General features: G+C 48.8%; 1 protein-coding gene across 3 annotated transcripts in view; it reads right to left on the reverse strand.

Moving 5' to 3' along the window:
* LOC140201717 (protein capicua homolog) overlaps positions 1 to 17,138 on the reverse strand; it is a 126,223-nt gene that overhangs the window by 18,706 nt on the left and 90,379 nt on the right. For 2 of the 3 annotated variants that reach the window (XM_072266269.1, XM_072266270.1), the window contains exons 3-9: positions 13,655 to 13,804; positions 13,204 to 13,396; positions 12,622 to 12,748; positions 9,681 to 9,863; positions 3,355 to 3,523; positions 1,055 to 1,257; positions 282 to 492 (exon numbers count right to left, since the gene is read on the reverse strand). In XM_072266269.1, coding sequence (XP_072122370.1) covers positions 282 to 492; positions 1,055 to 1,257; positions 3,355 to 3,523; positions 9,681 to 9,863; positions 12,622 to 12,748; positions 13,204 to 13,396; positions 13,655 to 13,804 — 1,236 coding nt within the window. The remainder of the gene's footprint in view (positions 1 to 281; positions 493 to 1,054; positions 1,258 to 3,354; positions 3,524 to 9,680; positions 9,864 to 12,621; positions 12,749 to 13,203; positions 13,397 to 13,654; positions 13,805 to 17,138) is intronic. The other variant, XM_072266271.1, reaches the window with a different exon arrangement.

Consider the following 17,138-nt stretch of genomic DNA (forward strand, 5'->3'; position numbering starts at 1 on the left):
GAGGGGCATGTACACCGTGCAGGCATAAGGAATTTAGTTTTATTTGGCACCAAGGGCCAAAGGGCCTTTTCCTGTGCTGTTCTATGAAAATGTTGGCCATTCCTCCCCCAGCAGACACTGCTTGATCCACTGAGTTTCTCCAGTAGATGCTCTGTCGCTCTTGCACTCTGGGTTGGGATCAGTGATCTCCTCCAGTTCTGTGCTGGAGGACAGGAAAACTGCCCCTTTCCCTCACCCACGAGGCCCAGCTCCCTCCTCCTGACCCCCACCCCCAAACTCACCCATCACGTCGTCGTCACCCTCCTCCTCGCAGATGACCATCCGCTCCTCGTCACTGGTCATGTCCTCGCTGGCCGTTCGCTGTGAGCGGAACTGCCGGGGGGGACAGCTGGAGGGGGTGGCCTCGCCGGGCGGGTGGGGGCTGAAGCTTCGAGGCCCTAGGGCTGGGTGCGGCCCTCGCATCCCAGCGTAGGGCAGCGGGCTGACGCACATCTGTGGGGGTAGGGGTAGGAGGAAGGGGAAAGGGGGTGAGATAGGAACGAGCTACACCACACCCCCAACAACTGTAGCTTCAGAGGATCGTACTCCCCTCAATCTCAAAGGGCCATGGGTCCATCTTCTAACTCAATCCCCCACCCTCTCCAGCTCAGTGCCTTAAGGACTTCCTGAGGCCCTTCCTCCCTCTACAGGTTGCTAGGCAGATATACGCTGCATCAGCCACATCACCTACAAGTCAGGAGTATAATGGGACATTCCCCGTTTGGCTGGGTGGAGCTGGTCCATGCACTCCACATCCACCACATTATCTGTCCCCCACCTATCTACAAGACAGGAGTGTGATGAGACACTCTTCTCTTAATGGGCAGAGCTAGTCTTCACATTCCATATTCACATTACTTGCCATGCAACTCCAACAGCCCCTCCTGAAATCCTCACTTACGTTTCCTGCCCAAGGGGACGATTATAAAGTTTACTCGCCAACTGCACTTTAACCACTTGGCATTACGAGACCCATGCACCGCCCCCAAAACATTTCCCTGAACCTGGTGCACACCTGTGCCAGCTCCTCCAGTACCTCGGTGTCTCGCTCACACTTCTCTGAGCTGTGGGCACCACTGTGGGAGAAGGCGCGGGGCCGGGTCAGCTGGGTGCTCCCCACCCCAGGGTGCTGGCTGCCTTCAGCGTTCATCAGCAGGGAGATGGGTTTGCAGTCCGTTCCTGGAGGGTCCTGGCAGTCTGACGTCAGCTCCGACGACACTGGAGCGAGAGGGAGAGTGAGAGCGAGTCAGGAGACTGAGGAACTCAGTCACCAGCACTTTTCTCCCAGGGTTTACTGTTTCCACTGACCTCACCCCCATTGCTGGAAAATGATGTACAGCCAAACCAACCCACGCCATAGCTCTTAGCCCGTCTTATCTCACCCACTCCATGGCTATGTTACTCCCCCTCTCTGCACCCCTTGCTCTGCCCATGTCTCTTTCTCTCTCTCCCTGTCCATACATCACTGTCTGCCCCTCTGCATGCGCGTGCTTGTGCGTGTGTTTGTCTATCTTTCTTGTGTGTGTGCGCCTCTTCCTTTGTGTGTGGGTGTGATGTGTCTCTTTCATCTCTCTCTCTCTGAGTGTATCTTTCCGTCTCTCTCTCCCCCGTCTCCATGCATATCTCTCTCCCCCTCCTTTCTCCCCATCTATATGTGGCTCACATATTCTTCCTGTGGTCTTGCACCTTCCCCCAGGTGCTCCAGTTCCCTCTCACTGGGGTGGTGGGGTGGTGAATTGCCTCATGTGGGTGAGGGGATAGAATGGGGGGGGGGGGGTGGATTTGGATTTGGTGAGAACGTGAATCAATGAAACAGATCACTCTTCATTGATCAGTGACCGAGGGTAGGCACACACTCTACGGCCGAAAGACCTGTTTCTGTGCTGTCTTCTTCTTCTTCTTGTGCCCGTAACTCCTGGTGGAGTCGTCGGGGCGCCGTCATGACAAGCTTTGCACCAGCTTTTTGGTGTGCTCATCATGCAGTGTCTCTTAGGCATCTGAAACCTGGCAGAGCCCATCCCTCTCCGGGTCTGACCATAGCCGGTTTCCTCCAACTAGGTGGCTCGCCTTGGTCGTGAACACGTGGCCGTTATAGTTCATCTGAGAACCTTTCCGTCCTGGCCGGTGACTTCATCATGGAAGTCTTTCACCCAGTGGTGCTGTGCTAACATCACCCCCTCACATGGTTTAGCCCACCAGCTGAAGCGGTTTACTGGAGTATGGCACTTGGAGCCAACATGCGAGATTTAGGAAATGGATAGGACCGGTGATGCCCGTCCACCCTGTCTGGTAGGGAGCAGAATGCCAGACATCAAAGGTACTACTTCTATCCAGGTCCCCTATACCTGTGCTGTATCTACAACTAACTCCTGACTTCCCCCTCTTAAAAACCCCACGTCCTCTTGTCCTAGACACTTGACCAGGGAAAAGAGGTGTTTTCTGTTTTTACAATCTGTCCTCACTTGCCCCCTGATAAAATTATTAAAAATTATCAGGTCCCCCACCAGGCCCCTCCGCTCCAGGAAGAACAGACCCAGCTTCTCTCGTCTCTTCTCGTCACTGTAACACTCCATTCCAGGCAACGTCCTGGGAATCCCCTCTCCAGTGCAGTCACCTCCTACCCTACAGTGTGGTGATCAGAAATTCACATAGTATCCCAGCTGAGGTCTGATCAGTGTGATTGGACCAAGACCCCCCATGTCTATGCATATACTCTACGTCCTGGTCATGGAAGGCAGGAGTCCTGTATGTAACCTTCACCACCTGTGCTGAGGGATCCTTAAACTGGTACCACAAGGTCTATTTGGTCCTTAAACATACATATATTTACAGCAGCCAATTAACCTACTGAGCCAGCATGTGTTTTTATTTCTGGGGTATTTTGAAGAAAACCAGAGCACCTGGGTGAAACCCATGTGGTCACAGGGAGAACATGCAAATACCACACAGATGGAGACACACACCCACAGGCAGAGCACACAGGTCTCTGGAGCCCCACCAGGGCTCCAATGACAGTCCAAGCCCGGGGCCAGGGCCACTGTTAGTTGCCCGTCCCATGCAGAGGGCATCTGCTGGGTTCAGGTACACCTATCAAACTGATACACCACCACACTTCTTCCCTGTCCCAGTGACTGAGCCCAGCACCGGTAGCAGAGTACTGGGGAAGGCTGGCACAGGAGCAATGGGCTGAAGAGCCGGCCACCAAGCCGCAGGCCAAGAGGAGGAACGCATCCTCGACAAGGTACGGGAGGTTCGGAGAGTAGGCCCCACCCCACCACTGCTAATCACATATACGCAACACAGCCGCTGGGTTACCTGCTGTGGCAGAGAGCGCACCGGTCTCTGACATGCTGCGCTCCCGTGGCTCCTTGCACCTCAGGGTCCCAGGACCCCCGAGGGCTGTCTTCACATCGGAGCTGGACTTCTTTCGGTCTTTGTTACACCACTTCCAGTCTGGGTGGGCTTTGAAGTGAGCCTCTTTTACCTGCCAACACCAAAGGTAAGGGATGGAGGGATGTGGTTTAGGAGGAAGAGAGATTGATCAACACCAGCTATCCCACACCATCCCATCACGCTCTTCTGGGGTCAGACAGCATGAAACTCCATTCACACCGCCCTATCACACATTCCCGGGGTCAGACACAGAGCAAAGCTCCCTCCACACTCTCCCATCATGCTCTCCGGGGGTCCGACAGCGTGAAACTCCATCCACACCATCCCATCACACACTCCCAGGGTCAGACACAGTGTGAAGCTCCCTCCACACTGTCCCATCACACACTCCCGGGGTCAGACACAGAGTGAAGCTCCCTCCACACCGTCTCAACACACACTCCTAGGGTCAAACACAGAGCAAAGCTCCCTCCACACCTTCCCAACACACACTCATGGGGTTGGACACAGACAGAAGCTCCCTTTACATTGTCCCATCCACACTTGGAGCATGGTTTGGTACATACTGTGGCCATTTTGGAGACTTGGCTGTCACAAGGATAGGAATGGCTGCTGGATGTTCAGGGGTTTAGATGTTTCAAAAGGGACAGGGAGGGAGGGAAAGGAGGTGGACGAGTGGCATTGCTAATTAGGGAGAACACTGTGGAGTGATTGTCCAGTGAGTCAGTGTGGGTGAAAGAAAGAACAGGAAGGGAGCAATCATTCCACTGGAGTATTCTATAAACACCCAACAGCAACAGGGACAATAAGGAACAGATAGAGGGGCAGTTTTTGGAACGATAACAGGGTTGTTGTCATGGGGATTTCAACTTCCCTAGTACTGATTGGCACCTCCTAAGTGGAAAAGGTTTAGATGGGGTGGAATTTGTTAGGTGTGTTCAGAAAGGTTTCCTGATGCAATATATAGACAGGCCGACCAGACAGCTAAACTGAATCTGGTACTAGGCAACAGAAGAGGTCAGGTGACAGATCTCTCAGTGATAGTTGTGACAGAAACCACAACATACTGACCTTTACTGTAGCCTCGGACAGGGGTAGGAGCAGATGGGAGGGGAAAGTATTTAATTGGGGAAGGGGTAATTAAGTCACCATTCTGGAGAAACAAGAACTGGGAGCATAATTGGGAATGGATGTACTCAGTGAAATTCACAACAGAGATATGGATGTTGTTTAAGGAACAACTGCATGTGGTTCTGAATAGGCTTGTCCCATTGAGGCGGGGAAAGGAACATCACCCTTGACAAAGTCCCTCGTGGGAGGCTAATCCAGAAGATGAAGATGCACGGGGTCCACAGCAAATTGGCTGTTTGGATTTAGAACCAGCTTGTGCATAGAACACGAGGACAGAGGTAGAAGGGAGTTGTTTGAGCTAGAGGTCTCTAATTAGTGAAGTTCCACAAAGATCAGTGCTGAGGCCTCTGCTGTTTGTGAAATATACAAATGACCTGCATGAAAATGTAGGTGGGTTGGTTAGTAAATTTGGGTATGATACCAAGATTGGTGGAGTTGTGGATTGTGTAGAAGGCTGACAAAGAATACAGCACGATACAGATCATTCGCAGATATGGGCTGAGAAATGGCAGATGGAGTTTAACCTAGATAAATAAGGAGTTGCACATTGGTATGGCAAATGCAAGGAGATAGTATACTTAACTGTGTTGCTGAGCAGAGGGATCTTGGGATCCAAGTTTATAGATCCTTGGAAGTGGCTACCCAGGTTGATAGGGTTATTAAGAAGGCTTACGGAACACTTGCTTTATTAGATGAAGCACTGAGTTCAAGAGTCAGGAGATTATGTTGCAACGTTATAAAACTCTGGTTAGGCCTCATCTGGAGTATTGTGTACAGTTCTGGTTGCCCCACTATAGGGAGGATGTTGAGGCTTTGGAGAGGGTGTGGAAGAGGGTTATAAGAGGCTGGATAATCCTGGGTTCTTTCCTCTGGAGCACCGGAGGCATAGACAGAGCAGACAGGGAGTCTCTGTTTCCCAGGGTTGAAATGTCTCATACCAGAGGGCATGCATTGAAGGTCAGAGGGTGACGAATCAAGGGGATGAGTGATGTAAGTTTGTTTTTTTTATATATACTCAGAGTCATGGATGCCTGGAATGTGCTGCATGGTACAGCAGTAGAGGCTCTTAAAGAAATATTTGGATAGGCACATGGATGGAGGGATATAGACATGGCACAGGGAGGAAGGATTAATGTTTGGCTGTTTTAGATTTGCTTGTTAGCTGGTTCAGTATAATGTTGTTTGCCAAATGGCCTGTTCCTGTGCTGTACTGTTCTGTCTTCTATGGTCTAACCATAGTTGACAGGTGGTGTGGAAAATTTAGTCAAGAAGTAGCTTAAAGTTTAGGAAGCAAGGATCAGACAAGGCTCTAGAGTAACAGGGTAGCCAGAAGTGTTTAAGAATGGAGTTAGAGCTGGAAGGGGGCATGAGAAGGTCTTGGTGAGTAGGATTAAGGAAAACCCCAAGGCATTCGACATGTGAAGAATAGTTGGATGATTAGAGTGAGAGTAGGACTGAACAGGGATCAAAGAGGAAGCATGCCTGGAGTCAGGGGGTAGGGGAAGTCCTTAATTAACACTTTGCTGCAGTAATCACTAGTGAGAGGGACCATGACAAATGAGGACAGTGTAAAACTGACATGCTGGAACAAAACATTAAGGTGATGTGCTGGAACTTTTGAAAATCATTAGGATAGGCAAGTCCCTGGAGCAGGACAAGATTTACCTCAGGTTACTACAGGAAGTGAGAAAGAAACTGCAGTGCCTTTGACAAGGATCATTGCAACCTCACTGCTCACAGTAGTAGTACCCGATGACTGGAGAGTGGTAAATGTTATTCCTTGCTCAAGACAGGGAGCATGAGTATTCCTGGGAGTTATACTAGTGAGTTGTACCTTAGTGGTGAGCAAAGTATTGGAGAAGATTGCTAGTGATGGGATTTATGAACATTCAGAGATGCATAGTCTGATTAGGGATAGTCAGCGTGGCTTTGTGAGGGACAGATCATGCCTCACAGACGTGACTGAATTATTTAAGGATGTAACAAAGCACATTGATGAAGGTAGAGCCATGGACGCAGTGTATATGGACTTTAGTGATGTGATTGATACAGATCCTCATGTTAGGCTCATTCAGAAAGTCAAGAGACATGGAATCCAGGGAAACTTGGATACATGGATTCCAAATTGACTTGTCCACAAAGGCAGAGGATGGTTGTATATGGAGCATACTCTGCCTGGAGGTCAATGATCAGTGGTGTTTTGCTGAGATCAGTTCGGGGACCCTTACTTTTCTTACTGAGTAAGTGGCAGGATGGGTTAGATTAGTAAGATTGCAGTTGACACAAAGGTTGGTGGCGTTGTGGAGAGTGTAGAAAGTTGTCATAGGTTACAGTGGGACATTGACAGGATGCAGAGCTGGGCTAAGGAGCAGAAGGTAGAGTTCAATCCAGAAAAGCGTGAAGTGATTCACTTTGGAAGGTCAAACTTCAAGACAGAAGACAGGGTTAATGGAGAGATTCTTAGGAAGAACACAGGGATCTTAGGGTCTACATCCATAGATCCCTCAAGTTGCTATGCAAGTTGACAGGGTTAAGGCGGCATATGGTGGGTTGGTCATCATTCAGGGGATTGATTCAACAGCCACAAATAATGTTGCAGTTTTATAAAACCAGTTTCAGACCACACCCGGAGTATTGTGTTTAATACTGGTCTTATGCAGATATGTTCAGGCTTTTCTCTTTGGATAAGAGGCACAGACTGAATGGATAGCCAGAGACATTTTCTCAGGACAGAAATGGCTAATACGAGGGCATAATTTTAAGGCGACTGATGGAAAACATAGGGGAAATGTCAGAGGAAATCTTTTTTTTTTAAAAAAACAGAGCCATGGGGTGATGGTAGAGGCATAAGGGACATTTTAGAAATTTTCAGATAGGCACATGGATGATAGAAAAATGGAGGGCTACATAGGAGGGAAAGGTTAGAATGATCTTATAGTTAAAATGTCAGCACAGTATTGTCGGCCGAAGACCTGTACTGTGCTCTACTGTTCTACAGTTGCAAGAAAAGGTCTGTGAACCCTTTGGAATTATCTGGTTTTCCGCATTAATTACTCATAAAATGTGGTCTGATCATCTAAGTCACAATAATAGACAAACACAATCTGCATGAACTAAAAACTGTACTACTTCTCGTCAATACTGACAACACCATTTAAACAATCACAGTCTAGGTTCAAAAAAGTATGTGAACCTCTGAGTAATGCCTTCTACAAAAGCGATTTGGAGTCAGGTGCTCCAATCAATGAGATTGGAGATGTGGGTTTTCCCTGCCCTATTAAAAAAAAGACAGGTTACTGACAGAGCCTGCTCTTCAAAAAAGATCTGTTTATGTGCACCGTACCTCGATCAAAAAAACTTTGAGGACCGAAGAATTGTAAAGATGCATGAAGCTGGAAAACACAAAAAAAAGCATTTCTAAAGACCCAAGTGTTCATCAGTCCACAATAAGAGAAATTGTCTGCAAATAGAGGAAATTCAGTACTGTTACTACTCTCCCTAGCAGTGGCCTTCCTGCAAAGATCTCACCAAAAGCACAACGTGCAATGCTGAAGGAGGTGTAAAAGAACCCAAGTGCAATAGCAAAAGACCTGCAGAAATTTCTAGAGCTCACTAACGCATTAGATCATGTGTCCACTATATGAAAAACACTGAACAAGAATGGTGTTCATGGAAGGACTCTGTGGAGGAAACCACTGCTCTCCAAAAAAAATAGTTGCATGTCTCAAGTTTGCAAAAGACCACCTGGATGTTCCACAATGCTTCTGGGACAATGCTCTGTGGATAGTAGAGACAAAAGTTAAACATTTTGGTAGAAATGCTCACCACTATGCTTGGAGGAAAAAGGGCACTGCACACCAACACCAAAACCTCAACCTCATACCATCTGTGAAGCATGGCGGAAGGAGCATCATGGTTTGGGGCCGCTTTGCTGCCTCAGGGCCCGGACAACTTGCAATCATTGTATCAAGACATTTTACAGGTGAATGTCAGGGTAGCGGTCTGTCACCTAAAGCTTAATCGAACTTGGATGATGCAACAAGATAATGATCCGAAACACAAGAGTAAATCAAAACCACAATGGTTTAAAAAGAAGAATATTTGTGTTTCGAGATGGCCAAGTCAGAGTCCAGACCTTAAACCATTTCAGATGCTGCTACATGACCTGAAGAGGGCTGTGCAGGCAAGGTATCCCAGAAATACCGATGAACTCAAAATATTTTGTATGGAGGTATGGTATGAAATTCCACCTAGTTATTAAGCAAGACTGATCAGCAACTACAGGAAACATTTGGTAGAGGTTATTGCTGCTAAAGGAGGTTCTACTAGTTAAATACAAGGGTTTACACACTTTTCCAGCCTGGACTGTGAATGATCAAACAATGTGTTCAATAAAGACATGAAAAGTACAAATGCTCATGTGTTATTAGTTTAGGCAGATTGTGTGTCTATTATTGTGACTTAGATGAAGATCGGACCACATTATGAATAACTAATGCAGAAAGGCAGGTAATTGCAAAGGGTCCGCGAACATTTTCTTGTAACAGTATGTTTTATCACACATTTCCAGGGTCGGACAGAGCGAAGCCTGCTCTGCACTGTCCGTACCATCATAGGGGTCAGACACAGAGAGAAGCTCCCATCACACACTCCCAGGGTTAGACACAGAGAGGAGCTCCCTCCACACTGTCCCATCACACACTCCCAGGGTTAGACACAGAGAGAAGCTCCCTCCACACTATCCCATCACACACCCCCAAGGTCAGACACAGAGTGAAGCTCCCTCCACACCGACCCATCACACACTCCCGGGGTCAGACACAGTGTGAAGCTCCCTCCACACCGTCCCATCACACACTTCCAGGGTCAGACACAGAGTGAAGCTCCCTCCATACTGTCCCATCACACACCCCTGGAGTCAGATACAGAGTGAAGCCCCTTCTGCATCAGGGGAGCCCAACCTCTTCAATGCCACTGACCCCTACTATTAACCGAGGGGTCCATGAATCCCAGATTGGGCAACCTTGCTCTACACCATCCCATCACACACTCCTGGGGTCAGACACCAGAGAAACTGCCACAACATTCAGTAACCCTGAGCCAAGTTCCAAACTCACCTGGAAGGCCAGGTCGTGGTATTTCTTTTTCTCATTGGGTCCCAGGGCATACCACCACTCGCCTAGGATCTTGCTGACTGTCCTGTTGTCCTGGTTGGGGTGCCGCTGGTGAACCAGTGCCCGGTGCCTTTTGCTGAAGATCATGAAGGCGTTCATCGGCCGCCGGATGTGGTCCTTCTCACGCTGTAGCGGGGAGGGGTATTGAAGTCTGAGAGTGGGCAACAGGCCCGTTAACTCTTCCCACCCAAGTAACCGACCCCTACAGTTCAGTTGTTAGGAGAGGTTTAGTACTAGCCATCATCACACTCTGTGCATCTCCAAATGTCCTCACACAGTTACACAGCATGGAAACAAGCCCTTTGGCCCAAATGCTCCAAGCCAACCAAGCTCCCCTTCCAACCACCAGCCCAATACATCACAGGCACATCCCTCCTCACCATCGGTTATGTCTACCAGGGGCATTGCTTCAAGAAAGCGACATCCATTATCAAAGATCCCCACCATCTGGGCTATGCCATCTTCTCACAGTTACCATGAGGCAGGAGGTACATAGCCTGAAGTTCCACATCAGGAACAGCCGCTTCCCTTCAACCATTTGGTTCTTGAGCCGATTGGCACAACCCTAATCACTGCCTCACTATGACCACTTTGTACTACAATGTACTTTGTTCTGTTTTCTTTAATTGCGTTTATTCCTGAAAAAATTGTGTATAATTTGCGTCTCTGATGTTCTTCTCGTGAATGTTGCGACTCTGATGCTCTAATGTTTGTGCAGGTTTTTCCATTGCACCCATCTATAGAAGTTGGGTGATAAGCCAAACCTCCTTTTAACTTTCTAATAGTAGAAATAGTGGTGGATTTTGAGATCTCCATATACAAAGAGGCTTCAAGTCATACCTGAGGTCAGCAAACAGAATGCTGGAGGAATTCAGCATCTATGGGGGGAATGAATAATCGATATTTCAGGCCAAAACCCTGGAACAGGACCTGATGAAAGGTCTTAGCCCAAAACACCGACTATTCGTTCCCTCTACAGATGATGCCCAACATGCTGAGTTCTTCCAGCATTTTGTATGTTGTTCAAGATCTCCACCATCTGCAAAATCTCTTCTGCCGGCTGGTCAATGGATAGGCCACAAAGCCCGTTTCTCAGCTGTACATCTCTGTGACTCCTCAGGTAACGGCCAAGTTGACACTCACGGCAAGACCTGAGACAAGAATTCTTTGTTGCAGTTCCACAGATCCTGGGGAGACCCCACCAGGAGCAAAAGTCTCCTATATCAGAGAGATGGGCTTGCCCCAGAGAAGTACACTGTTGCTGAAGTGGTGAGGAGACAGTGTGTTGATGGGGACCATGGCAAAATGAGGGGTAAATGAGTCACTACACCACAAAGCACAAACACAGGCCCTGCAGCCCAACTGCTCCATGAACATCCAAGATTCACATCTAAGCTGGTCCCATCTGCCCGTGTTTGTTCCATTCCCATCGAAACCTTTCCTATCCATGTATCTGTCCAACTAACTTTTAAATGCCTCTACCATTTCCACTGGCAGCTCATTCCATATATTCACCACCCTCAGTGAAAAAACTGCCCCTCAACTTCCAAATAAATTTCTCCCCCCTCATCTTAAACTTATGCCCTCTTGTTCTCAATTCCCCTACCCTGGGGGAAAGTCTGTGTTCACTCACGCTGTCTACGCCCTTTTCGATAGTGTACACTTCTGTAAGGTCACCCCTCAGCCTGCCACACTCCAAAGGAAAATAAAGTTCCAATCTGCTCAGCCTCTCTGCAAAACTCAGTCCAAGTCTCAGCAACATCCTCATAAATCTTCTCTGCACTCTTTTCAGCTTCGTGTCATCTTTCCTATAGCAGGGTGACCAAAATTAGACACAATACTCCAAGTACGGCCTCACCAACATCTTGTACAACTGAAACATAACCACTCAACCCCTGTACTCAATGCCTGGAGGGATGACGGCCAGCATGCCAAACGCCTTCTTGTCCTCCTCTGACATCAATTTCAGGGAACGATGTACCTGAACGCCTTGGTGCTTCTGTTCAACAACGTCCACAGACCTCCCCCCACTCCCCACCCCACCAACATTCACCTGCGTCGACAGAGACGCATGTGACGTGCTTCAGAGTCAGGAGGGGACAAAAGAGGTTGTACAAATATCTCGTGAGTCTGCACCTGGAACTGAGCGTTCAGTTTTGATGGGTGATTTTATAGAGGTCAACGAAACCACAAGGGGCATAGACAGGGAATGTACACAGTCTTTTCCGCAGGTCTGGGGAATAAAGAACTAGAGGCTTAAGGCTATAGGGGAAAGACTTAATAGGATGCTGAGGGGTAACTTTTTCACCTGGGGGTGGTCTGTATATGGAACGAGCTGCTACAGGAAGTAGTTGAGGCAGGTACACTAGTATTTATTCTTTGGAGCATAGAGTGAGGGGTGACTTTACAGGTGTATAAAACTACGAGGTGCACTAATGGGGTGAAGAAGTTTTTCCCCAGGGTTGGGGAATCAAGAAGTAGAAGGAATAGCTTTAAGGTGAGAGTGGAGAGATTTAGAAGGAACCTGAGGGGCAAATTTATTACCCTCAGGGTTACCCTTATGTGCAACGAGATGCCACAGGAAAGTATATTAACAATGTTTATAAGACATTTGGACGGAGCCAGAGATAGAGAGAGAGGATAAGCCAGTTTGATGCAGACTGCAGGATACAGAGGAATGACGTTATAGAGGAGGATAAAAGCAGGAGGGGCACTTCATGCTGTGGCCTGTGACTCCACCAGCACAAAGTCAGCAAAACCAAGAGCAGCGAGTGAACCTGATGGAAACACACAGGAGTCTTCAACCGTCCAACGGTGTACACTCTACCGTCCAACCACACCCCTTGCCCCAACCCTCACTCCCTCGCATGCACAGCCCACCTACCTTGTGTGGGCTGCGGCCCTCCTTCTCAGAGGAAGAGTCCCTGTCCTTGGGCAGCGCGCTGAGCGACTTCGTCCGGCGCTTCTCCGGAGGCAGGCAGACTGTCTCCAACCCAGCGTTGGGTAGGAACCTGTAAGGGGTGACACAGAGAGGGAGGGAGGAAGTGGGGGGGGTGAGGGTTAAGGAAGAAGAGGAGAAGAGGGTGTGGGGTTCGGGTGGTGGAAAGAGGGACAGGGGAAATGACGGGTGAGAGAGAGGGGGAGCAGCAAGGGGTAATGATGGATGGAAGGGAAGGAAGCAAGAGAAGGGATGGGTAGAGAGGAACAGAAGGTGGAGAGGGGAGAGAGAAAATGAGTGAGTGTGAAAAAGAGAAAGGGGTGAGGGAGAGGTTTGAGATGGTGGGGGGGGGGTGGTGTGGAAGGGAAAACAAGCCTGGTGTTGGTGTGGAGTTATTTATAGGGAGAGGCAGCCCCCACAGCACCCTCAACAATATAAAATTCTGGTCATTGCCATCTCAGGAATCGCTTGCAGTTCCGGTAAAGGGCAGCTTCTCCCAAACATAGACAGAACCCCTGCCATACTCACGCCTCATCCTGGTCACTCTCTGTCTCGCTGTCTCCTCTCTGGCCGGGCAGCCCCTGCATCTCCTCGACATGGGACTGTGCTCTAAGACCATCAGTGGATCCCCGTGGTGGGCTGCCACCCGCCTCTTCCCGTCTCTCAGGCTCCCGGGGAAGCTCTGCCGGAACACACGCTTGCTGCGCTGACTGCACAGGCTCTGTGTGTGGGAAGATGTAGGAGAGAGGTGTTAGAAAGAGAGGAGGGGGGAGGGATGGTGAGTGGGTGGGGGGGGAGTTAGAGATGGGACGTGAAGAGAGCAGGGGGTTGGGTAGATATGGGAGCCAGGAGAGGGTGGGAGGGGGGAGGAGTGTAGGTGTGCGTGAAAGCTGCGACCAGCACTGATGAGCCCATAACGACCGACTTCACCCCTCTGCCCCACCCAAGAGATGTCCCAGTCTATCACCCCTCCACCTACCTTTCACTTGATTGGACGAGCCAGCCGGACAGGTGGGCTTCTGGGCCTCCGGAGGTTGTACCGAGGCATCCGGCTGGCTGGGAGCCAGGAAAGGAACCAGGGAGTGCCAGGGATAGACGGGTACAGAGCGTGGCTCCACATTGGTCCACACTGCGGGGAGAGCAAAGAGAACATGGCTGCAGGGCATGCATGTCACACGGAACGCAGAACTCAGAGCAGGACGGCACATGGTGAAGTGGTAAATTACCACCTTGTGTACTGAATAGGGAAACATCAGTATTGCATGCTGTCCATACTTGCCTCAAAGACACACAGCCCTCCACCCAGGCAGTTAAAGTGGTTTACGCTGTCACCCATCCTGAGGTAAAGTGCACGCTGTTCATACAGATCACACTGTAACAGTGCATTGAGAGAAAAGCAAAACCAGAATCCAGAATGAGTGTTACAATTCGAGAAAGTGCAGTGCAGGTGCTGGGGCCGAGATAAGGTAGATTGTGAAGGGCAGAAGGTTTATTATTGTCCTATGTACTGAGATACAGTGAAAAGCCTGTCACTTGGGGGCTCAGTTCCTGCCGATGTCTGTAAGGAGTCTGTACGTTCGCCCCATGACCGTGAGTTTTCTCCAAGTTCCTCCACATTCCAAAGAGGGAGGAGCTCAGCAGGTCAGGCAGCTTCTACAGAAATGAATAAACAGTCAATATTGTGGGCCAAGAGCCCTCATGAAGACTGGAAAGGAAGGGGGAAGAAGCCAGAATGAGAAAATGGGGGGTGAGGAAGGAGTACAAACGAGAAGGTGATAGGTGAAGTTGGGTGGGGGAGGTGGGATGAAGAAAGAAGCTGGGAGTGGTGTGATACGTCAGTGGAAGAGGTAAAAGGGCTGGAGAAGGTATCAGATAGGAGAGGAGAGTCACCCATAGTAGAAAGGGAAGAAGGGCACCAAGGGGAGAAGATAGGCAGAGGTAAGAGGGGAGCCAGGGTGGGAATTGAAGAGGGTAGGGGAGGAGGAAAATTACCAGACATTAGAGAAATCAACGTGCATGCCACAGGCTGAAAGCAATCTGCACAGAATATGAGGGGTTGCTCCTCCAACCTCATTCTGAGTGACATGAGAATTGGAATTGAAATGGGTGGCCACCAGGGAATTCCACTCTTGGCGGATAGAGTGGAGGTGCTCGACAAAGCTGTCCTCCAATCTACGTCGGGTCTCACCAACGTAGGGAAGGCCACAGCAGGAGCACCAGGTACAGAAGACGACCTCAACAGATTCACAGGTGAAGTGCTGCCTTACCTGGGAGGACTGAAGGGAGAAATGGACAAGGGAATCATGGAGAGAGCGATCCTGTGGAAAGCGAAGAGTGGGAGGGCAGTACACGTGTTTGGTGGTAGTATCATACTGAAGGTTGCTGAAAACAATCTGCTGGATGCGAAGGCTTATGGGGAGGCAGGTGATCCTTGTTAAGGCAATGGGAAAATGGTTTGAGAGCAAATGACTGGAAAAAGAGTGCAGCTGAGGGCAGCATCAATGGTGGAGGAAGAGAAGTTGAAACCTTGTTCTTGGAGGACTTCTCCAATGTCCTGAAAAGAAAAGCCTCATCCTGGAACAGATGCAGCAGAGATGAAGGAACTGAAAAAAGGGAACAGCATTTTTCAGGGGAGGAGATATAGTCAAGATAGCCGTGGCAGTCAGTAAGTTTATAAAAGGTATCAGCAGACTGTAAAAGCTTTTATAGATATGTAAAAAGGAAAAGACTGGTAAAGACAAATGTAGGTCCCCTGCAGACAGGAACAGGTGAATTGCTTATGGGGAGCAAGGACATGGCAGACGAAATTGAATAATTACTTTGGTTCTGTCTTCACTAAGGAGGACATAAATAATCTTCCAGAAATAGTAGGGGACAGAGGGTCCAGTGAGATGGAGGAACTGAGCAAAATACATGTTAGTAGGGAAGTGGTGTTAGGTAAATTGAAGGGATTGAAGGCAGATAAATCCCCAGGGCCAGATGGTCTGCATCCCAGGGTGCTTAAGGAAGTAGCCCAAGAAATAGTGGATGCATTAGTGATAATTTTTCAAAACTCGTTAGATTCTGGCCAATTTCTGAGGATTGGAGGGTGGCTAATGTAACTCCACTTTTTAAAAAAGGAGGGAGAGAGAAACCAGGGAATTATAGACCGGTTAGCCTAACATCGGTGGTGGGGAAACTGCTGGAGTCAGTTATCAAGGATGTGATAACAGCACATTTGGAAAGCGGTGAAATGATCGGACAAAGTCAGCATGGATTTGTGAAAGGAAAATCATGTCTGACGAATCTCATAGAATTTTTTGAGGATGTAACTAGTAGAGTGGATAGGGGAGAACCAGTGGATGTGGTATATTTGGATTTTCAGAAGGCTTTTGACAAGGTCCCACACAGGAGATTAGTGTGCAAACTTAAAGCACATGGTATTGGGGGTAAGGTATTGGTGTGGGTGGAGAGTTGGTTAGCAGACAGGAAGCAAAGAGTGGGAATAAACGGAACCTTTTCAGAATGGCAGGCGGTGACCAGTGGGGTACCGCAAGGCTCAGTGCTGGGACCCCAGTTGTTTACAATATATATTAATGACTTGGATGAGGGAATTAAATGCAGCATCTCCAAGTTTGCGGATGACACGAAGCTGGGTGGCAGTGTTAGCTGTGAGGAGGATGCTAAGAGGATGCAGGGTGACTTGGATAGGTTGGGTGAGTGGGCAAATTCATGGCAGATGCAATTTAATGTGGATAAATGTGAAGTTATCCACTTTGGTGGCAAAAATAGGAAAACAGATTATTATCTGAATGGTGGCCGATTAGGAAAAGGGGAGGTGCAACGAGACCTGGGTGTCATTATACACCAGTCATGGAAAGTGGGCATGCAGGTACAGCAGGCGGTGAAAAAGGCGAATGGTATGCTGGCATTTATAGCGAGAGGATTCGAGTACAGGAGCAGGGAGGTACTACTGCAGTTATACAAGGCCTTGGTGAGACCACACCTGGAGTATTGTGTGCAGTTTTGGTCCCCTAATCTGAGGAAAGACATCCTTGCCATAGAGGGAGTACAAAGAAGATTCACCAGATTGATTCCTGGGATGGCAGGACTTTCATATGAAGAAAGAATGGATGAACTGGGCTTGTACTCGTTGGAATTTAGAAGATTGAGGGGGGATCTGATTGAAACGTATAAGATCCTAAAGGGATTGGACAGGCTAGATGCAGGAAGATTGTTCCTGATGTTGGGGAAGTCCAGAACGAGGGGCCACAGTTTGAGGATAGAGGGGAAGCCTTTTAGGACCGAGATTAGGAAAAACTTCTTCACACAGAGAGTGGTGAATCTGTGGAATTCTCTGCCACAGGAAACAGTTGAGGCCAGTTCATTGGCTATATTTAAGAGGGAGTTAGATATGGCCCTTGTGGCTACGGGGGTCAGGGGGTATGGAGGGAAGGCTGGGGCGGGGTTCTAAGTTGGATGAT

The sequence above is a fragment of the Mobula birostris genome, chromosome 8, assembly GCF_030028105.1.
Source record: "Mobula birostris isolate sMobBir1 chromosome 8, sMobBir1.hap1, whole genome shotgun sequence".
NCBI lineage: Eukaryota > Metazoa > Chordata > Chondrichthyes > Myliobatiformes > Myliobatidae > Mobula > Mobula birostris.